This window comes from Geotrypetes seraphini, chromosome 15 (genome assembly GCF_902459505.1).
Source record: "Geotrypetes seraphini chromosome 15, aGeoSer1.1, whole genome shotgun sequence".
Classification (NCBI taxonomy): Eukaryota; Metazoa; Chordata; class Amphibia; order Gymnophiona; family Dermophiidae; genus Geotrypetes; species Geotrypetes seraphini.
In genome coordinates this window covers 10,024,015-10,048,115 of record NC_047098.1, presented here as the reverse complement: position 1 = coordinate 10,048,115, position 24,101 = coordinate 10,024,015, and the positions used below count along the sequence as shown (strand labels likewise).

Here is a 24,101-nt window from a genome sequence, read left to right as displayed (position 1 = left end):
CTGCGAGTAGCACATTCAGATTGTGAGCCTGTTGCGACAGACAGAGAAAACATTTAAGTGTTCCTGATTACTATTCAAAGAATTGTAAACCGCTCTTCATAAAAACGCGGTTAATAAATCCCAATAAACAATAGTAAATAACCTCCAGATGCCCCATCCACAAACCCCTGGATTCTATATATGGCACCTGCCATTGACTGTACGTGTTTGGGTGTACACGCAATTTAACTGAGCGATGAGTCAATTAGTGCCAAAATTCGGTGCCAACAACTATTGGCATTAATTGGCAAGTTTTGGATTTGCACATTTATCTTGCTACATGCTATTCTAAAAAGACAGCGCAAATCTTTAAGGTCATAACTGAAAAGGGGGTGGGGCCATGGGCAGTGGCGTGGTGAGGGGGGCGCTCCGTCCCCTTCGCCTCTTCCCACTCCTCCTCTCACCACGCGCGCCTCCCCTTTCCTCCCCCCCCCGTAGCTCGTTGTTCACCGCCATGAGTAACAACAGCACGCCCAGAATCTCGCCACGGCACCCAGTTGGCGATATACTGCTATGCATGGCACCCATTTTGCCATTTGTATAGAATAAAATTTTGCACAAATCAAAATTTGCACATGGGAAAAAGCAGGGAGGTTTTTGGCTAATGAAAGAGATGGATGAGCTGGAAACTTTCATTACAAAGTGGCTTTTGAACTCTTTTCCTCCCCAATTAAAAAATGTCAAGGAAAGAATTGTATATCTGTCTTCAGTTTGCAGACTTTTGCTCATCTTTTGGCTACAGACAGGGCATCACTTCCTGCCTTGTTGAAGAATGCCTAAAAATGTACATCGTTGCAGATCAAAATAATGTTCCCTATTTACAGGAATTCTCTGGAAGAATCCAAGGGAAATTCCAGTTTTAGTCACACATAGCACGTTATCTGCATGACTTTGGATAGCTGCCCTTTGACGACCCACAGTTGGCATTAAATCCAAATATTCAATGCCAGTTGTTTTGAGTAATCAATCGAGCTACATTTAGAGTCATCTTCTGCATGCGCTCTTTCAAAGCGAAGCAGTAGCATTGACTTTTATGGTGCCAGACGCCAGCAGAAGTTTTTCCTCCTTACTAAGTTTGTGATTCAGCTTCTGAAGATCCACAAGTTTGACTAGTTCCTTGCTTTTGTTGGTTGATTTTGTGTAGGAGCTCTGACAGAGTGTTTTTGACCCCTAAGGAAAGCATACTATAAGCCATAACACGGCGCCGTGCAGACTTCACACAATACACTGTTTTATTTGTTCAGCCTCCTGGCTTTTCATTGGCGCTCCATTGCTTGATCCCACTGGTTTTTCGGTTGGTTGTTTTTCCGTGGGTCTCTCCTTTGATGGACTCCTTTATTTTCGGTTAGGCCATTTCTGATGACCAGCACTGAATATCTGGATTTTCAACACTGGCTAGACTAGAGCATGGCCAATTTAGATAGGGTTACCAGATTTTCCGTCTGGAAAAATCCAAACCCCCCTAGACCCACCCATCCCTGTTCTTGTCGGATGCCCTCCTGCATGAAGGAATGCTTTTCAAAACCTGGACAAAATGCTGGGTTTTGAAAAGCCGTCCGGACCCCTGGACATGTCCTCAAAAAGAGGACATGTCTGGATAAATCCAAACATCTGGTAACCCTAAATTTAAGGGATATTCAGACATAACTGGCTATGGCTTAGAGGGCAAAGATAGGCCTGCTTTTTATGTGGTCTTAATTGCCTTCAAAGCCTGGCTGCTTTTAAGTTCTGAATATCGGGACTTAAGGGGTTGTGCCCCTAACATCGCCAGCTTATTTTTCGGCAATAACCGGTTAAATGCTGTTGAAAATGCCCAGTTAGCTGCCATGACATAAGTTAGCCAGCTGGGAATGGTCACCAACCAGTTAACTTGAGCTGAAAATCATCCAATGTTTGAAGTTTGTAGGAAGGTTGAAAGTAATCCCAGTGTGGCTATGGTGGTTTGGTGGTTCATTCTTCCCCACTGTTGTCACCTTCTGTACTAGAGTTTACTGCAGATTCACATCTTTCTAGATAGATTTTCCCAGGAGTTGTCTTCAGCGTCTTGTTAAAACGAGACACACAATACATTACCTCATTTGGCAAGCGGTGCTGAAGAAAATTAAGGTTAAGGCATCTAGAAATTACAGACTTGCGACACATTAGGAATGCTATTGATTTGTTCTGCACTGGCTGTTCTTGTGAACAAAGGCTGAAAAAGCAGTGGTGCCCTGCATTAACTTGTCTCATTTCTAAAACACTCTTCATCCTGTACAAAGTAATGTAAGTGAGACAGATAAAAGACCAGCATGGCTCATCCAGTCTGTCCACAAAGGTGACCAGAGTGGTACTTACTGCTTCATGCATGCTGACCCCTCTATATCCTCCCCCACTCCACCAAGTATGAAAGTCATTTGTGTGTCAATTGGAAACCAGTTTGAAAGTATTAGGATTAATCATTGATCAGCATTTAACATTTGAGCAACAAGTTGTAACTGTAATTACCAACATTTTTAGGCCAGTATGGAAATTGAAAACAGTTAGAGCTTTGTAGTTTGTAGTTCAGCCATTGGTACTATAGCAAAAGGTTACCTCGGTTTATATTTGGATGAGCTTATATTCGAGTATATACGGTTATTGATTATTGCAATTCTGCATATATTGGTTGTGAAGATACTGTGTTAATGAAACTTCAAATTGCACAAAACACTGCAGCGCGCTTGAGTTATAGAGCAAGATATGAGAGTGGGTCCCCGCTGTTTTAACTAGTACACGGGTTAAAAAATTAAGTCACGCACTATGGGCTCCTTTTATTAAACTGCGATAGCGGCTTTAGCGTGCGCCTAGCGCGTGCAGAACTGCCGCATGCGCTACACGCTGACGTCAGCATTGAGCTGGCGTTAGTTCTAGCCGCGTAGCGCGGGTTTAGCGCACGTTAAAATTCCGCACGCGCTAAAAACACTATCGCAGCGTGCACATCTTCACTTCCTTTTTTTTAACCCTAACTTCTTATCCATGGAGATCATGGAACCATGCCTCTTGTTCCCTCCCCCTTCAGTCTGTATCTGTCTTCTTTGACCTTCGTCTCATGTCACTAGCAGCCCCTCATAAGTGACTTGCCCACGGTCACAAGGAGCAGCACTGGGATTTCATCTCACAAGCTCAGCGTGCTGAGGCAGCAGCTCTGCCAACAGCCCTTTCAGTGGGTCAAATAGTGCTTTAGTCATAGAAATGGACTTTTAGAAAATCACCCACCAAATATGTGGGTAAAAGAAGGCAGATATATCTACTACAAATTCATATTATTCCTCTAAGAGAGATCTTCTTGGGGTTGGCTGGGCTTTGAAATACTTGCTTACTTTCAGGAACTGAGTTGTGATCCAGTTCCTGAAACAGTATGAAGATTTCTTTTTATTTTAGTATTTCTATACCACTTATAGCCTTTCTATACCACTTATAGCCTAAGTGGTTTACATTCAGGTACTCAAATATTTTTCCCTATTTGTCCCGGTGGGCTCACACCCTAGAACAGGGGCGTCAAAGTCCCTCCTCGAGGGCTGCAATCCAGTCGGGTTTTCAGGATTTCCTCAATGAATATGCATGAGATCTATTACCATACTATGAAAGGAGTGCATGCAAATAGATGTCATGCATATTCATTGGGGAAAACCCGACTGGATTGTGGCCCTCGAGGAGGGACTTTGACACCCCTGCCCTAGAAGAAGCCTTAAAGAACCTGGGCCAGTCAGAGCCTTAGGCCCCTCCCTGGATGGCCTGCTATTTTGAAGAGGTAGGCCTGCTGGCCGGAGGAAGTAGGCCATCCTTCCAGTCAGCCATCGTAAACAAGAGGGAGGGGGCAGGTGGTTGTCGAGGTATGGGAGGTGTTGGGGGTTGGTTGCATGGTGGCAGGAGGGAGTAGGCATCTCTTCCGCTGCCGGGGTTGGGGGGAGAGAGTGGGTTGCTTGACAGCAGCAAAATTTTCTGACAGGTCTGAGCTGTCAAGCCTTACTTTCCTGTCAGTGCCTGAGCTATCAGCACTCAGGCACTGATCAAAAAGTAAGGCAACAACAGCTCAGACCTGTCCACAAATTTTGGCTGCAAATGTGGCTTAATGAGATTAGAGAATCACTCAGCGATTCTAGAGTTTCGCTTGGAGTACTCATTTTAATATTAATGACCTTGTTGTACTAGATTTGCATAGCCGTATTGGAGACTGCTAGAAAACTCAGAAAAAAACCACCGGTAAGTCATTTTAATAATCCACCGCTAAAATACATGTACGCTAAACCGGCTGGAACCGGTTTAGCGAACACATTAAAAGGAAGATTTTAGTTTTGAGAATCTGCCCCCCAGTGGTTACATTTAGGACACATAATTGCAGAGTTCTGGAAGAAGCCCCGGTTGACAGGCCTGGTTCAAGATTGACATGGCAATGACTGGGCTGGGGAGGGACACAGACGAGGGGAATGGCCTGTAGGAAAAAGGAGGTATTGATGCCCCTGTATAAGACTCTGGTGAGACCTCATTCAGAATATAGTGTACAATTCTGGAGACCCCACTTTCCAAAAGATATAAACAGAATGAAGTCAGTCCAGAGGGTGGCTCTTAAAATGGTCAGCAGCTTTCATCATAAAGTGAATGGGGATAGAAAGATCTCAATCTGTATACTTTTTAAGTAAGGTGAGAGAGGGAAGATATGATAACCTCCATGGCATAAATACACAGGAAGCAAATCTCTTTCAACTGAAAGGAAACTCTGGAATGAGAGGGCATATGATGAAGGTGAAAGGGAACAGACACAGGAATAACCTGAAAAAATACTTCCTCAGGGAAAGGTGGTGAATTTTTGGAGTGGCTTCCCGGTGGAGATGAAAACTGTATCTGAGTTCAAGAAAGCTTGGGACAAGTACATGGGATTGTAGATGACATGGATGGGTGGACTAGAGACACCATACCTTCATTATTCTAGATTTCTATATATTCGTAGAAAGGGTTAATAAAACAACAACAAAAAAAACCCCAACACAACTTGCATATAGACAGAATGACACTTTTAATCTGATCCAAACTGAAAATGCTAAGTACCATACATAATGCTACAAGATAGTATGATAAATATTACATGTATGAAAAAATATAAAGTTCTATATCATACAATGGAAACTCCTCCAATAAACTAATTTTTTTAAAAAAAAGAAACCCTCCAATTTACATGAGGTATAAAGCCTTCTGCTCTCCAAACACTGCTCTGAAGTTTTGTCTATCAAGACTTCTACATAAAATAAAAACACCCACTTGTAACTCATGGACAGTGACATCTACACTGTTGTCAGATGTTAAGCCTTTCTTTGAACTCTCAGCATTTTCAAGTATGATAGTGCAACTCAAATATTCTTTGATACAGTAGTTACATTTTCTTCCAGTTTCTTTTGTGTTAATTTTTTCACCTTCTCTTTCTTAGTGGAATTCCATAACTGCTACAGAGCATGTAAAAAAACGTTTAAGAAAGAGCATGAAAATAAATCACAATACCCCACAGTGTCAGATTCAAAACCTAAATGCACTGGATGAGCAAGGTGTGTTTTCAGTCAAGTACAGTAAGTCAGGCAGTTAATGTACAACCCAACAAACAGGGTCTGTAAAAGGCTTCTACTAAACAGTGTGATAAAGCTTAAAATCAAACATTTTCAAACATCTGTGAACACAAACAGTGGCATTTTGAAATCACAAAAATGAAAAAAAAAAAAATCTTATAAATTAATTTGTAAAAGAATACTGTAAGTATTTGTAAATAAAAGTTCTTTCGGTAGCAAGACTATAATAGAAAGACTAAAGTTCCTCATGGAAGAAATGCTCATCGCGAAGTTGCCTGCCATAGTCCGTGGCTTCACTGCTGAGAAATAACTCATAGTTTTCAAGAATTTCTGCTTCAGAAAGCTTCTTGTCACCATCTTTGTCTATTTCTTCTATAAGATGGAATGCCTAAAAAAAAAATATACAAATAATGCTCATACTTATTACACTAGAAAACAGGGAGGAGTTACTACAAGTAAAGTGATCTGTGGAAATAGAGAGGTGTACGCAGAGAGAACCATTGGAGGACTCGTCAGCTGTCTTTATGCCCAGGCTTTATTTAGGCACCAAGGCATGAGTCTCAGCAAAAGTTTATTAATGTCCCACCGCACTCTGTAGAACTTTAGAAGAACAGAACTGGAAAAATCTCAGGTGCCATATCAACACGGCAACTAGAAAAGCACTATAAAAATGATGGGATGGGGGAGGAGGTTTGAGAAAGGGGAAGACTGGTGGAGACAAAAGAGGGTTTGAGCAAGACTAGAGAGGACAGAGAAATAGTCAGAACCCTAATATCAAATCCACCCAAGAATGTGGTAAGCATTATAACCTTATATTTAATACTAATAATGAATACTAATGAAATGTGCAGAACAGCTTATAAAGGAAAAGAAATGTTCTTTAATTCATGCCTATATGAAATGATTCAACACCAGCATCATACCTCCTCTTGTGCAATGCCCTGATTATTGGGAGTGACCCAAGACAGAAGCTCCTGAGGGTTGAGCGTGCCATCGTGGTCCTTGTCGTAATCATTCACAAACCGATCCTTCTCAACAAGTATCCATTCCGGGTCTTCCTGCGTATCTTGGAAAAACAAAAAGCAAATATACTTTTCACATTCTAATATTTTAAAATTTTTACTCTGTTTAGATCGACAGGACAAAACATTCTTCAAATAAAAACGTGACAATAACCAAATTTGAAAGGTAAATTTCACTGAAGGTCTATGGGTTTGGCATTGAGGGAAACTACAAATCCTCAAATTAAACAAACACAACCCATTCTCCAACATCAGGTATACATCACATTACTAAATTTGTTGTTTTACGGTACTATCATTTTCAAGGCAGGTAGATAATTTTACTTTTAACTATTTTATTTAACAGTGAAGCTGAGTTATCGTATATACTCAAATATAAACCGAGGTAACTGTTTTCTCCTCAAAGGGGGGAGAGGAATATGATTGACTCGAATATAAACTGAGGTTAAATATTTGGGTGATCATGGTATGGCCTCAAAATCCTGCCCGCTGAAGACAAACCTGCTCTGATTTTGGCTCCTGCATAGCATGAGTAGCCTCCGATACTGGGCTGCCTTTGAAGTTGGGAGGAAGAAATGTTCTGGTATGGAAAGGAAAGGGGTGACTACAGGAGACCAAGGGTTTGGGGCAGATATAAAAGGTGGAAAGGGAACGTCAGTGACTGAGTACCTGTGCATGTTATCTCGTATCCAAATCATATAATTAAACATCCGTGAAAATTTCTCTTATCATCAAAAGCATCATGAGAAAAAGGACTGCATCAAAATCTCATGTGTTCCTCTCAGCCCAAATACCATGCATAAACATGAATCAGATACAAACAGCTCCCTTCCAAAAACAAACATACACACACCCAAAAAGGACCATTAAACGCCATCTCAGAATCAGAAGTTTAAAAATAAACTCACAACACCTTGCCTGGAAAAAATAATAGGAAATTCAGTAATTTCTTACTATTAAAAAAGGCTGATTATTTTAAGCAAAACATTAAAGCGGGGGTGTCCAACCTTTTGGCTTCCCTGGGCTGCAATGGCCCAAAAAAATGTTTCTGGGGCCGCACAAATGCGCAAACACTGCAGCAAGACAGAGGAGGGAGCCGGCAAGACAGTAAACACCCGGGGGCAGCAGAGGAAAACACTGCATCACCCTCGACCGGTGCCGTACAAAATACTTCACAGGGCCGCAGGTTGGACACCCCTGCATTAAAGGGTTAACTTTATATTTGCATGTTTATGCAAATGGTATGTGTATACTATTCCCTGTCCTAGTACCAACGCATCTTTTAAAGTGTGGGTGTACTTTAACCTTGAACACTCTCCCTGTAAATTTATGCAAGCTGCTTCTTTCCTATCATCTTCCACAAACCCAACCCTCCCTCGATGGGCATGGGCAGACTGGATGGGTCATTTGGCCTTTGTCTGCTATCATGTTTCTATAACCATAAAGCTCTATGACCTCACAATGCAGGTGTAAAGAGCCTTAGCCTATAGGAAGAGGAGATGCAAATGTTAAGAGCCTTAGCCAATAGGGAGAGGAGGAGGTAGTGGATGCTGCGGATGGGCCATTTGGCCTTTATCTGCCATCATGTTTCTATAACCATAAAGCTCTATGACCTCACAATGCAAGTGTTAAGAGCCTCAGCCTATAGGGAGAGAAGGATGCTGCAGATAGGCAGACTGGATGAGTCATTTGGCCTTTATCTGCCATCATGTTTCCATGTTTCTATTGTCTTTTGCAAAAGGAGTTAAGGACAGGATTGGCCACCTGCTGTGCAGGCTGGATGGACTGCGCAGATCTTTAGTTGCCAAATATAGTAACGCCAGTTTTATTACACCAGTTTTGAAGGATTTGTATTGGTTGCCTCTTAGGGCTCGCATCGAGTTTAAGATTCTGTGTTTAACTTTGAAACTTTTGAAGGATGGTGCTCCTGAGCTGTTACGTTCATTGGTGCACTTTTATGTTCCGGCACGGAGTTTATATTCTAGAGATCAGCTCTGTCTTGACGTGCCCTCCCTATCTCTGGTTAAACTTTTGAGTCACCGGAAAGTGATGTTTTCGGTTCAGGGCCCTATTTGTTGGAACAGGCTTTCTATGGATCTTAGGCAAGCAGCTTCGGTTTTACAGTTTAAAAAAAAAGCTGAAAACGTCTCTGTTCTTGCATGCTTTTGCAGTCAGTAACAGCGAGTAATGAAGCAGCAGTCAAGTTTCAGTCAAATAAGTGTTTCTGTGTATGTTTATTGTCGGTAGCTTTGTTATATGCTTGTGGGTTGTATTGTAATATGTTTATTGTATCATGTTGTTTTGTTGTCTTATTGATATATGTGTTGTATGTGAAGGTTGTAAATTTGTTATTTCTCATTTGGATGTCTCATTCTACTCTGTATAGAATTGCAGGATATGCGGAATATAAATTTTTAAAATAAATAAATAAACTACACAAGAAAAGAAGCCCAAAATCATCCTAAGCCCAATCTCAGAGTCTGAGATGCTTCTTTCCTTTAACCAGTTTTCTTTCAGTCACTTGCCTGGATCTCTGTTGTAGTCACCAAGGAATTCATCCAAGTCAACAGATCCATCGCCATTTTTATCATGCTCTTCTAAAGCCTCCTCAATCACAAAATCCTATAGCATACATCAAAGGTATCAAATCTATCAGTTAGCAAATCTTCTAAATAAAGTAACATTTCATCTTAGAAAACAAGTGTTCCAGATTACATGTTACCTTTACTGCATGTACAACACAAACACACCAAATATTTTTTTAAGTACTTAGGCAGTAGGAGCAAGAGCAATGCAAAGCACAGCCCAGGGTTTTTTATTTTCTTCCTTCTACTCATAACCCTGGGAGAAAGAGAGAGTGAATAGCAACACCTAAAAGCCTCTATGGAGCATTCTTCAACCTGCCTTCAAAAGGCAGCTTGGGTCACTTGGGTAAGAACATTTGTTGCTATGGCCAAGTGAACTATATGGGTATGGCTGGTGGGGTGGGGGTAGCAGAGAGTGGGACATAACACAAAAAAGATGTTTCTAGTTGGGGGCAATGGTGTGCAGTAACTGAAAGGCTGCCAGAGCTTAAACTCAATAACATACAGCAGTAAAAACTGCCAAGCAAAAATAAATAAATACAAAATAAAAGAATAACACATTGAAGTGGTTAGAGCTATCGCCTTGGCTCCCTGAGGTTGTGGGTTCAAATCCAGCACGGGCTCCTTGTGACCCTGGGCAAGTCACTTAATCCCCATTGCCTCAGGGAGCCCACCGGTAGCCTGAATAATTTGTAATCCAAATAGAATTATAGGATAAGCGGAATATAAATTATTTAAAAAAAAAGTTATAGACTGTGGCTAACACTTTCTGAAAATTTACACTGATAGTGCTGTCTAGAAGCTGCTCGTCTTGTGCTCACCCCTTTGCCAAAATAGATTTTCTTATTGCTTTTATTTTTTATGGCACGATCTTTATGCGAGTTTTAGTTTGTAAGTGAAAAGGAGTACAAATGTCAACTTGATAAAAATAAATCCCCAATATTTAGCTGTGAGCAACGGTAGTTCCAGTTACTCAGTGCCGGCCTCTATCCAGGTACCAGCACTGAATATCTAGGTGTTTGAAAGTACCCAAAAGCTATCCAGTTACGGCTGACAACCAGTGCTTTAGCCAGATGGTAACTAGGCATAGTTAAGACTATATTATATACAGTCCAATATGCTCAGTTAGCTAGCTCGACGTTGGCATTAAAAATCTGGTAATTCTTTGACACATCACTATCGTTTCAACCACAAACTGTTGCCCTTCTGCATGCCTCATTATTTGCCCTCTATAGGCTAAAATCCCTCCGAGCTCTTCTTACTCCAAAACATCTCAGATTCCTCATCTTTGCACTAATTATGAAATCAGTTAACTACTGAAATGCACTATATCATGCCCTACCTCTTAAATCTATTAAATGTCTTCAGATAGTTCAATTTGCAGCAGTAAAAACCTTATACAAGGCATCTTGTTACAACAATGTTATGCCTCATCTTAAGTAATAAACAAAAAACAACTTACTTGGCCACACTGATCTCCCCATATGATCCTGGCTGGGCGCTATGCTCCTCTGAGGCCAGTCTTCCTTTGCTAGTTCAAATACATCAGACACTACTAGAGAGACAGCCTTTACTAGGTCTGCCACTCTGGAATGCACATCTGCTATCTATTCAGTTTGAATCATCTTTTCCTAAATTTAAAAAACGCAATCAAAACCTGGTTCTTATAGCAAGTTTTCAGGGATGCCTGAGTGCCTGAGTTTCTGTCCCATCCCATTCCCTCCTCCCATTTTTTTTCAATGTAGGTTTCCCCCTCTGTCTCTCATTCTGTCTTTCTCCTCTCTCACCATTCTTTGCATTGTTTTTGTAAACCCATCTGCTATGCTATTGCTTTTAAGGGAATAAAAAAATAAAAGGTTGGAATAAAAAAAAAATAAGATGTTTAGGCAAGACAACAGGATGTGTTCAAAGAATAACATGTGACGATGGAATTATTTATGTAAGGTGTGCTTGTTACGAATACCTGTATTAGTGATGCTGCTGCAGTAAATGCACCAAAGCATCCTTACTGTACTAAGCAAAACAATTAATTCCAAGGTTCAGGGACTCAAGATGAAAAATTGAATTTCCACTGGAAGTGAGCATCAATTTTATTATTATACTGTGAAGGAATCAGATATAGTGCTCGATCTAGTATAATGGCTTTAGCTCGGAAAGATGATGGGCTGCATCTGGCAGAAACTTATAACCTCCTATCAAGCTGTTAGGAATAAAAGAAAAGCGTCTGCAATCAGGCAATGTAACAAAGAACATAAGAAAATGGATTCAAGAAAAACAGCGGGTCCTCAGATTAGTGAGATTTCCAAAGAAACTGTGTGAAAGCACAAAGTTCAAGACAAAACCACAAAGACCTTATATGTGATATATTGCATAATAAAATATCAAGTGGCAGGCTTATTATTTGTCATACTGCCTATCTGGTTGACATCAGAGCAGTTTACATAAAGATAAATAATACAAAAGAGAAGATTAAGGTAAAGGAAAAGAGATTACATATACTTAGTAGAGTAAGGCCTAGCTGCACTCCATAGAAACTGACGGCAGAATGCTTTGAAAAACAGGTTTTTAAATTAGTCTGAAACAGGGCTCATAAAGCAGAAATTTTTCAATCAAGACAAATAGAACTTCCCTTAAGTCCTTCCCCCCTCCCCCCCACCGAAACAAAATATTTTCTTTTGACCTTACCGACATATAATCAACATCTTCAGGGTGTTCAAAATCTGTAAATTCTGTTAAATTTAGACCAGGATCTCCATCTCTGTTGGCTCGATTAAACCGTTTCTTGTCTTTCAAGTGAATCTTTCAGAAAAAGATTTAATAGTTACTTTACTGAAAGTCTTTGTCAACCTTAGATAAAGTTACAGTGAGGTGGTTTACAGTTTACATAAACTGAAGTGGAGAAATGGCAGAAATTGAGTACAGTACTCCCCCAATATTCGCGGGGTTTCCGTTCCGTTCCGTCACTGCATAGAACATGGATGCGACCAATTTTGAAATAAGAGCTGATGAACAGTCTCACATCGCAAAAAGTGTGGCATTTCACGTCAATAATTGTACGTGTCGAGTCAATGAATCATTGATTGTACCATGATGATATTGGAAGAATAAAAGATTTGTGGACACTATTACAGTAGAGGCAGTCCATGAAAATACATTCATGCATATTCATTGTAGCAATACTGAAAATCTTTTTGGCTTTTGCACTGGCCATAACCCAGATTTAGTTACTAAAATCATTGAAAGATATGAAGCACATTAGTTCCCTACCTGCCTAAATGACTCCTCCTCTTCATCTTTCAAGACTGTATTCTCATCAAAGTCAATCACATGGTCATACATTTGAATATTATACTCTTCCCACGTTACAAGTCCATTGCCATCTTTATCATACTCCACAAACTGCTGTTTAGCTTCTTCAGCTGTATAATGTTTAAATGATTGCTGGATCCAGGAACTCAGCTCATCTGTGAAAACATTCCATGATCCAAACTGGTTATTTTAAACCTGCAGGCTTTGAAAAACACTTAACATATAGAGTAAGTATATGGATGCATATTAAACAGTGAAGCTCTCCAATCTTTTTACATAAGAAAAAAGTCAATTGAGAATCCAGGATAACTCCTAAGTAGCAAAAATTATCACATCATTTTGCCTTCCCTTTTAAAATTTGAGGAAGAAAATAGAGTTATGATAAATGACCAGTTAACCAACATACCCTAGTCTATTCCTTATCTATTTCTTTAATCAAAAGCAACCGAGTATGAACCAAGGTGGAATCCTTGAGCAAACTCAGACAACTCATGCATATGTGCACTTAAAAGGTACTGTGAGAAAGGGGAGGTATGCCAGAATATGCATCATGAAAAAATACTAGGCTGCTTACTGCAGTATCGAAAAAGATATGAACCACTTCACCTTCAGTAAGAAAGCCATCTGAGTTTGAATCAATTTTCTTGATGATGCTTTTCAGTCTTAGCAGCTGCTCTTCAGGGCTGAGTTTGGCAAATTCTTCTAACTCTTCCTTTGAAGAAAGAAAATGACATTTTTTAATGTTTACTTTTCCTCAAAAACAATGTTTTTGATGTTGGCCATTATAAATTATCACAGAAATCAAAATAGCTTTCAATAGTCCCAAATTTTTCCCCATTTTTTATTTATTCGCTTGTAAGAATTTTACATATATGACTGTTTTATATGTGTGTGGGGGGCCCCCCTCCTTATAGATAGATAGATCATTAGCACTGGGTATCCAATACAACCATACATTTTAGTTTTAACATCAAATATATGTTCCCTCTCTAATATTGTTCCACTAAGAAAGATTAGGCCCTTCTGCAGTTTGTAGGCAAATGTTGTCAAGTCCGAACAGCTAAGATACACTTGTGACATATCAATTAAATCTGCTCAAGTTAAGAAAGCTACTGATGCAAGAATCTAGTCGATAGACAGAAACAGAACAGGGATATCAGCAATGTAGCATCACTTCGCCCCAATAGTCACAAGTTTTTATCAAATAATTTTTTATTAACTTATTTCTGCATGTACACTTTAGCCGCAGGGGCCCACTGGTAGCCCTTCTACTGCAATTCAGGAAGCCAAAGAGGATGGGCTTTTCCCATGTCTTCTCCAAAGAGCAAATGCCCCCCCTAAAGAGTAGCTACCTGAGAAGCTTCTGGGAAGTAGCATCTGCAGATCAATGGCACAGACAAAGTCATCTCTGGCCTAACATGGTGGAGGTCACTGAGCAAGAGGAGATGCACACCAGATCATACAAAACATCAGTTAGAAGGCCCACCCCTGACTTCAACAGGTCACCTCTACAGCATGGCTCTCGGCCACGTAGCCATCTCAAATGGCAGCCTATATGCCTACAGCAACAGAGAACCCCCCCCTCCCAATTTGAACTGTTGCTCCATCTTCTTTTCATGCCGGTAGAGGGGACAACAGCCCAATAGTTCAGGATGGTAGAGACACGATGCTATAGAAATTGATTTTATTATTATTGTATTTAATGAAATGATGCACTAGGCAGAAAAGGTTTTTTAATTCAATTAAATCTTTGCTATTTTGTCGATGACTGCATAGTAGCTAGATCTGGTATAAGTCAAAATTAACCAATGTACGGTGACAGCTAAGAAAGCAAATAGAATGTTAGGAATTATCAGGAAAGGAATGGAAAACAAAGATGAAAATGTTATAATGCCCTTGTATCGCTCTATGGTACGGTCGCACCTCGAATACTGTGGGCAGTTCTGGTCACCGTATCTCAAAAAAGATATAGCAGAATTAGAAAAGGTACAGAGAAGGGTGACAAAAATGATAAAAGGTTTGGGACAACTTCCCTATAGGGAGAGGCTAAAGCGGCTAGAACTCTTCAGCTTGGAGAAGAGACGACTCAGGGGTGATATGATAGAAGTCTATAAAATACTGAGTGGAGTGGGAAGGGTAGAAGTGAATCGCTTGTTCACTCTTTCCAGAAATACTACGTGTGCGATGAAGTTACTAAGTAAATTTAAAACAAACCGGAGACAACGTGTACTGTAATTAAACTCTAGAATTAGTTGCCGGAGAATGTGTTGAAATCCGTTAGCTTAGTGGGATTTTAAAAAGGCTTGGATAATTTCCTAAAAGAGAAGTCCAAAGGAGATGGCTTGGGGAAATGCACTGCTTATTCCTAGGATAAACAGCATAAATCTGTTTTACTACTTGGGATCTAGCTAGGTACTTGGGACCAGAGTTGGCCACTGTTGGAAACAGGATACTGGCTTCATGGACCTTCAGTCTGAACCAGTATGGCAATTCTTATGACATATGAAAAGCTGCATATTGAAAATGTGTGCATTATAAAAGACGAACCACTTACCTCTCCACCAAAGAAGGCTTCCCTATCATATTCTGCATTGTGCGCTCCGTCCACATAATGTTCTTCACTACTGGGACTGTGTGAGTGTTGAAAGTGAGCCCCAGAAAGTGTGATACACACACCAAAGAACAGCAGCAACATTTGCAAACTCTCCACACGTTCAAGCACTACAATAAAACAGTAGTGAGAGTAATAAGACAAAAGCTACTTACTGCATTCCACACTTGCATCAAAGATTTGCTCTATCACAATTGCAAAACAGACAACCTGAACAATATCCAACTTTTCTGTCCAATTTTACAGTTTGCAACACAATATAAGGGCGAGATATTGCTGGTTGTTACAACCACATGCTGCTTCACCTTATTTTTATGGAACTCTTTATAAATAAAGTGTCTGCTTTAGCACTGAAAACCCTAGTTCTGGCAGATGAGTAAATAAAACCTAACCATTTGGTTGATTGTCAGGTATACAGTATAATGAAATGGAGCAGGGGTGGGCAATTAAATTGGGACTGCTCCACATTAATTTTCTCTTTATAAAAAGCAGTAAATGGTATGGTTTTGCTACTGGTAGATGTTATGATTAGGCTATGAAAATGTGAAACAGGCATAGTAAAAACCACCAATAATTATATTGAAAGGTCACTTGGACACACAATGTCAGAGGCGTGAAGAAAGTACAAGAGTTTTTTATTCACAGCATGCCGGGACTCTAGTGCAGTTAATAGCCTGCCTACTAGAGTGTCAGAAACAGGAAATACACGGACTTTTATGCCCTTTTCGCAAACTAATATATGCAAAAACTACAATTTTCATTTGTTACTTCTATAACTTTCTACAATTATTATTGGTCCTAAGCCAGCACTTATGATAGGCTCAGGGATACAACTTATAGTCCTATAGGAAACTAGCTCATTTCTCTGCTTATCTAAATCTTACAGGTCTAAATGCTACATGTACAGAAGGGCAGGGCACATCATGGCTCAAACTCTTATCTATTCAGCTTACAATGTGGTAGGGCAAGGACATACATTTCAGGCAGATGCAGTCAATAGATTATACACTGTTTTTAGCTATGTAGGCCAGAGCAATATTTTAAACAACAGTTAACTATTTCATGACCCTACAATATTGCATGTATGATATAAAATTATTATGTTTGAGTCCTAATTTGCCATTGATCTCAAGTGGGAGAGCCAAAGAGCTGGATATGGCCCGGGGGCCTTACAATGCCCAGGTCTGAAACAGAGCAACTATCTATATTTGCTTTATTCACAAGATCCATAGATTTATTATATCTATAAAGGGAAAGTACAATATCACATCTCCACCCAACTGCCCATACATCTTATCAAGATGACCCAATGAGAAGCTATTCTATTCTCAATACTACATTCTTAATGAATTTCCCAATCTAGTGACACAGTTGTAATTCAAAAGGCAAAAGTTCAACCACAGTAAAATCACAGTTATCAAACGATACAACCAGTAATCCAGTCATTCTCAAGTTCTGAAGAAACTAGTGAAACTAGAGTAGACAACCACCGAGTCATTTGAGACAAACAATCTGGTGAGGTTGGGGAAATACAGGGTGGAGATCTGACAGAACAAACTGAAACCTAGTCAGGTCTGGAAAGTCAATTGCAACATGGGGTTGTACAGTAAACATGCCTTATGGCTCACTGAGAACAAGATTATGAGCAACAATGAGAATTCTGGGAAAGAAAAGGCACAAAAATAGATGTTTAAACAACCATGGGGAACTATGGATTTACCTGATAATTTCCTTGAGTCCTGCCAGATCAGCCCAGACAAGTGGGTTAAATCCCCCTGCTAGCAGATGGACCCTGAGAAAAAGTAGAGTCCACTTCATTCTCCTTAAAGGGGCTGGTGCAGCCTTCAGCTTTTCATCTTCCTACATCAAAGCTAACACAACAGAATGCAATTATGTTTTGGGTTTCCAATTCACCACTAAAGCCAAAACCTAGTTCAGTCCAAATCATTTCATGGTCACTAACCCAGGATTGAGAATTCCACACACACCAACTAACTTCCAGAGTGGGCTACAACTTACGGCTTTCTGAACTTGTCAGACCAAGAACTCAACTGCCATGGCTTCCATGGGTAGGTTCTGGACCAGTCTGGCAGGATTCAAGCAAAGGAAATTAACAAGTAAACCCAAATTTCTCCTTCCTCATCATCTATGCCAGACCAGTCAAATGGGAAGTACCTAAGCTCTACCCAGATTGGACAGGAAGAAGCCACAATAGCTCATAGGAGTGGACATCCTACATCCAAAGTTTCAAATCTCCTAGACTTGCATACCCAGAGTGAGGCAATTAGGGAAGGGGGTACAACAGAAACAAGGACAATGCCCTACCATTATCGCCTGAAAGATTGTAACTCTGCCTGTGAGGACTCTGGCCTTCTGGAACTTGATCACAATGACTCCCGTACTCAGTGCTTTAAAGACCATAGTGCCTTATTAGAACACATCAATAGACCAAAGACCTATCCCATAATTCAAAAACCTACATTCTTCTCAAAGGCCACCGTCATCTGACAAGTGTGACCACCCCTGCAGACTTATATCACTTGTCCTCTTACCATCAGAAACATCTAAATCTGCCAGAATGGCAAATTACCCTCAAAAGGTAGAGAGGGTGAGCACAGTAATACCCTTTCTTTTAAAATTACCTAACAGCACCTTCTGCCCCAAGACTTAAGAAATGCTATCCTGCGCGGTTTAAGAGAAGGGCGAATTGAACCCTCAGGACAAAGCTAAGGTTCTAAATAGTAACATCATCCCAGAGAGAGAGAGAGCTGCTCTCTTTTTGATAAATCCCCCCCCCCAAAAAAAAAAATGAAATAGAACTCAGAGGCTTCAAACTCTAAAATAAGTCTCCTATGTGGTCCTCTCTTTTGCTTTACTAGAGACTATATAAATAAACACCTTACACTAAGTAGCCGTGCTGTCGCCCTATTCTTCCAACAACCAAGGATCTGCTTCAAAGTTCTATCAGTGGTACATCAGAGTTTGTATGGTTTTTTGTTCCTCTGAATTTTCAAACTCTATGGGAGGTATACCAACCGAGGAGATACTTAAGGTCTGAAGGCACAGCTAGATTAATTTCAAAGAAGAATACTGTCCGGTATGAAAAATCAAGAATAGCAATGATGTCCATAGCAGGAGTAAAACAATGGAATCTCCTCCTTGGCATCCTGAGGACCTGTTCGGATCGATTACAATTTAAGCGAATGCTAAAAACTCAATTGTATGTAGATGCCTTCCTCTGATGTTATGTGGAAGAGAGATGTTTAAAGAGGAATCTGAACTATCAATAATGCTCTTGATTCATTAACGATTGATAATATGTAATCCTACTGTAGTTCCCTGCTATTTTTAGTGGGTTAAATGTGTGTACTAAAAGTATTGTTATATGTTGCTCTCTGAATCATTGTGAATGTTTTATGCTGTAAATAGGCGGTTAAGAAATAAATAAATAAAACCAAGGATGAAAGTAGAAGGGATCCTCAAGGTGGAGTACAGTATATGACTGGAGAAAAAAAGGTAAAATATCACTCCCTGTTTGGCTTCTTTAGCAAGAAGATCAGGGCATTATACAGGAACATGTGCAGGAGACTGGATCCCAGTCCTAGTTCTACCAGGATATAGAGCCCCCTAGCTCTTGCTTTTTTTTTTTGTCTAAAGAACTTGTTTCTCTTGAAGTTTCACCAAGCCAATAGGAGGTCACTCAGAGAGGTGCTCCATCTGACCCCTAGTACAGCCAGTCACTTCAAGTCCTTAAACGTCAAGGTTCCAAAAGTTCCTCTGACCAATAATGCTGTTGATGAGAGCTGCTGCCGAGTTCTGCAGGTGAGCTCTACTCTCAGCTGTCGTCGTCTTACCTGCATCACCTGGCCTGCCTTCTCTCAAGCTAAAGGCGAGGACTGCTAGAGATTCTGGCCCTTGTCCTAAACTTGATCCACCAGGATTACTATCACCATGCCAAATGAGTCAGACCACAGATTGCTTCCCAGCCTATCAGGCAAGTCTACAATGCAAAATAATAATGAAGAGGCTCTCAAATCCTTTCCTTGCAACATAAAACGGTTAAAAGTCACCTGCTCAGGCTCCTTCCATTCTCCCAAAGAGAAAGTAACCTACTGATACTGGGCTGATGAATGTCATCCTGAAAGGAGTCTGAATTGGGAAAGACATATGGGTCTGTGCCCAAAGTACAATATAAGAGCCATTATCCTGGAGCTTGGATCTGCAGAAAAGACCTTTCTCAGGTAGAACGCAGATGAGAGATCTAAACACGGAGTGAGTCTGATGTTCAAGGCTATAAGATCCAAATTTTACCTAGGAGGTAAGAGCTCCCTTATGCTCCAGTAACAAAAAGGGCTAAATTGCTTTTTAGGATATCAGGGTTCCATATCCAAATTCAAGGAGTGGAAGATACTTCTGCAGCAGATCTTTATTGATTTGATTTACTAAGTCTTTTTTTCCCCATTCAGTTTCCCTGGGAAAAGAAAGCTTAGTAAATCAGTTTAGGACAGCAGGCTGAGAATCAGGCAGCAGGGTTCAAATTCCACTTCTCCCACTGACCTTGGGTAGATCACTCAACCATTGCTTCATGTATAAAACTTAGGATTAGATGTAATAACCTTTAGCATGGTGATATACTCTTGATTTTCCTGCACTACCCTAACTCCTAATGCAGTAAAAATGGTAGTGTGGTCAGCATGTAAACCTGCAAAATAAGGAAGTGCTCCTGATGCATTTGAAAAAACCCAAAATAAAAAAAAACAAAACACCTCCACTAAATTTAGCTGCCCATTTTTTTAAAACATAAAACTTCCATTTTAGCACAGAATCTCTACCTCAGCTCAAGGTTATGGGAGAGCAGCAGGGTCATCTAAAGTGAAGTATTGCTCTCCACTTAAGAAGACTTGTGGCCTGTGGGTCTGGAAGCTACCTGACCTCCTGTGTTAATCTAGCCCAAGAAATCCTGGATCAGGGCACCCAACAGACGAGAGCATCCTTGAAGACAAACTAACACCGCAAGACTTATCCCAATTCTCTGTAGCAAATCGCTCTACTCTTCAATTCCTCTGGAAATGGCCAGATAACTTCTTTTGTAATCTGCTTTGAACCGCAAGGTATTGGCGGAATAGAAATCACTAATGTAATGTAATTAATGATGTGGTATCCTTGAACCAATGCTGCATACTTGGTCCAGAAGATGCCAAAATCCTGTCCTTCAGCTGCCTATCTTGAAATATGGCAGAACTGGATCCCTTGCACTGCTAGGGGTCAGTCTATCACAGGGGTGGGCAACTACAGTCCAAGGGCCACAGTCCATTTGGGTTTTCAAGAGTTCCACAATGAATAAAAATGAGATGAATTTGCATGTACTGCTTCAATTATGTATATATGGAATGCTGCTACTATTTGGGTTTTTGCCAGGTACTAGTGACCAGGACTGGCTACCGTGAAGATGGGCTACTGCGCTAGAAGGACCATTGGTGTGACCCAGTAAGGCTAGTCTTATGTTCATGCTCACTTTAATCTCTGTTTCAGACTTAAAACACAAAGGAATATGACCTGAATATGTCAAGTATTATTGTCTTGAAAAGCATCATCAACAGTTTCTAAAAAGTTGCACCTTGTTCTGTGTAAATAATGAACATACATTAATGTATGCTCAGCCTTTACACTACATTCTTAGATATGTTTAAGTTTGGGTTTTTGCTGTTTTAAAATTGACTGGGATTGGAGAAATATCTCCTTGCTTTGTGCAATCCCAGATAATTACAAATTAACAACTGTAGAAGTGAACCGGTTGAACTACTAAAGTCAGCCTGCATCTGACTTCTGCATTCTCCTTTTCTGGCACGTTTTGCATTATCTCACATCGTGGTGAATATTTGCAGTCTTGCTTCTGTTTGAGCTCTGAGTTAGTACTATTTTGGTTTGTTATAATTAGGTTTGAGGGGTTGTTTTGCAGGATTTGTTACACACCACAACGCACCTGAAACATCTTTCAGCTAAGACAGATGCTTTAGCAAATACCTTTAACAAGAGGAATATGTGTTTAATTTTAAAATTTCTGAAACATATTCTTATTATGTTTATTTGAACACATGATATTTATTATAAGATTGGTCTGGGAGAGGTGATGATGGGATCATAATGACATTTGAGCCTCACTTTTGTGAGGGGGAGGTAGTGGGACAGTGCAAATTTGAAGATTTGCCTAATACCCTTGGATCAGAATTGCCCACTCGGCAAGACTCTTAATACTGCACTATGCCAGACTGCAAGGGCTGGTAAATGATACCTCATGGTGCACTTATGTGAGCCACCATAGGCTAGAAGACAGCAGATACCTTTTTAGTAGTATGTGAATTAAATTCTCTCTTAATACTTTACATTAGGTTATGTAAGCTGGAAAGAGGCAGTGGTCTGAGTGACTGCCCTTTTGTCAGCCGACAAAAGGAGGAAATGTACAGCAGAGGACCATGGTTGCCCACCCCTGGTTTATCAAATAAGGGATCGCCTCCCATTATTTGGCAGACTTGCCACTAGAACAATAGTTCTCAGCCCTGTCCTGGAGGACAGATTTGCATATAATGAAGGTGACAGGCATGCAAATCTGCCCAATGCATATTCTTTAGGGCTGTTCTGACAATCCGACTGGCTGGTGTTCCTCCATGATAGGATTGGGAACCACTGCACTAAAAGAATGTCCCGAGATACTGCAAGGAATCAGGTGAAACCACTTTCCAGCCAATCCTTTGGAAAGGGGTGGGAGTGAACCCACTGAGTCCCCAGGTAATGTCTGCAGGTTGAGGATGAGAAGAAGGGTTCAGGAATGCAAGACCCACTATGACACCAGGGATATAAATATATATTTAAGTGTGACCTGTTTTGGCTCAAATCTTGACAGAAAGGGACTAGCAAAAAAGGCAAGGGAGGTGTCTTTTCAACCAATGATTAGTCTTTATTCAAAGCAGTGGTCCCAACAAGGATCCCTGTTTCAGCGTGTAAAATACGCCTTCCTCAGGGGACACAGTGCAGCTGAATTGCGGCGTTCACAGCAGATGTGAAACCGAAAGTGACAGAAAAGGGAGACAATTCCCACTCACACACCAAGTGGAAGAAAGACTGAACACCCAATTTCTGTCAGCACACATTTTATTTTAAGGCTGCTGCCATTTGCATACCATTACTGCATCAGGAGTACTCCTAAAATAATTTTTTTCAACGAGTACATTTGAAATGTGTGCGCTGAAGCTCAATCAAATCCCACTGCCTGGGGTACAAAAAGATTATAAAGGAAAACAGAGAGAATTGACCCAATGATCTCCACAGAGAAATCCAAGAAGAAACAAAAAACAATGTGGAGAAATGACGTTCCCGGGATGGACTTTATTAATATTAAAACTCGGCAAACCGCAGTCGAAAATAAACCGATCCCTAAAAGCGGTGTGCTTTTTGAGCCCATGTCCCGCGCACCGCTTTTGCGGATCAGTTTATTTCCGACTGGCCTTTTTATCCCATCTTTAGGACTTCCTAGGGACCCCTGAAGAAGACATTCTGTCGAAACACGGAGCGAGTTGGGCCCACAGCTTTTCAGCGGACGGCGTCCTAGAGGTTTTTATGTGGTTTGCCAAGTTTTAATATCGTTTTAGTACGATTTAGTAAAATCCATCTCGGGAACATCATTTCCACTCTGGGGGCCAGGCATTTTGAATTTTCTACTCCCCCCCCCCCCCATTTACATTAAAGCCTCTTTTTTCTAATCATTCTGATTTGTTGGGGAGAAGGCCAAGATGCCACGTGGAAACAGAAAGCCACAGGAGGACGTAGGACCAGCAGCGCTGCGCTTGGAGGAAGGAGCATGCGCGGCCTACCGTGAGCCATGGCAGTCACTGTCCAGCACGGCCGCGGCCTCCTCGCGCACGGCTCATACGTAACCCCTTCCCCCGCCCCATACGCTTTTGGGCATACGTGACCCCGAAATAACCTCCCTCTGAGCCGCTCTTTCGGCGGGGGGAGGGGGGTCTCTCCTAAGGCCGTTAACCCGGGGACACTCCACCCCGCAAGAACGCCGGCCGCCTCTCCGTCGCGCGGCCGCCCAAACCACAGGCGTGACGTGCGAGCCCGCGCGCCCAGACCTCGCACGCTCCCACGCGCCTGACGTCACGCACGGCGTGGGAAGGCCATATTGCGTCACCCCGTACGATTGAAAGTCAGGGCCGGCCCCTCCCTCCACCCTCGCACTCTGTTATGTCTCTCCTTCTCCCGCCCCCCTGTCCTTATAAGGAAGTTTACATTTTTCATAGTCCATCTTAATTGGCCCTCCTGGTATCCTCCTCTCTTTCCACAGAATCACACTTCTCCCTATTTCCCTTCTGTGCTTGTTTGTCCAGTCTTGTTCTCTGTTTTATGCTATAGTCTTTAAGCCCCTTACATTAACGGGTGCTAGAATAGATGTGTCTGTCTGTCTGTCTTTCTTTCTCTCTCTCTCCTTGGCTGCTGTCTGTCTGTCTTTCTCTCTCTCTCCCTCCTTGGCCGCTCTGTCTGTCTTTCTTTCTGTCTCTCTTTGGCCGCTGTTTGTCTTTCTTTCTCTCTCCTTGGCCGCTATCTGTCTGTCTTTCTCTCTCTCTCTCCTTGGCCGCTGTCTGTCTGTCTGTCTTTCTCTCTCTCTCCTTGGCTGCTGTCTGTCTTTCTCTCTCTCTCCCTCCTTGGCCGCTGTCTGTCTTTCTTTCTGTCTCTCTCTCTCTCTCTCTCCTTGGCCGCTGTCTGTCTTTCTGTCTCTCCTTGGCCGCTGTCTGTCTGTCTTTCTTTCTGTCTCTCTTTGGCCGCTGTCTGTCTGTCTTTCTTTCTCTCTCTCCTTGGCCGCTGTCTGTCTTTCTGTCTCTCCTTGGCCGCTGCCTGTCTGTCTTTCTTTCTGTCTCTCCTTGGCCGCTGTCTGTCTTTCTGTCTCTCCTTGGCCGCTGTCTGT

The 24,101-nt window shown here is 41.3% G+C and overlaps 1 protein-coding gene across 1 annotated transcript; it reads right to left on the bottom strand.

Annotated features, from left to right (window-relative positions):
- Nucleotides 1–5,052: 5,052 nt before the first annotated feature.
- RCN2 (reticulocalbin 2) lies at nucleotides 5,053–23,301 on the bottom strand. Its single transcript, XM_033922532.1, has 8 exons — nucleotides 23,008–23,301; nucleotides 15,083–15,249; nucleotides 13,135–13,240; nucleotides 12,487–12,683; nucleotides 11,905–12,018; nucleotides 9,160–9,256; nucleotides 6,536–6,678; nucleotides 5,053–6,000 (listed from the first exon to the last, which is right to left on the bottom strand). The coding sequence occupies exons 1-8, from the start codon at nucleotides 23,015–23,017 to the stop codon at nucleotides 5,848–5,850; spliced, it is 987 nt and encodes a 328-aa protein (XP_033778423.1). The 5' UTR covers nucleotides 23,018–23,301; the 3' UTR covers nucleotides 5,053–5,847.
- Nucleotides 23,302–24,101: the final 800 nt, after the last annotated feature.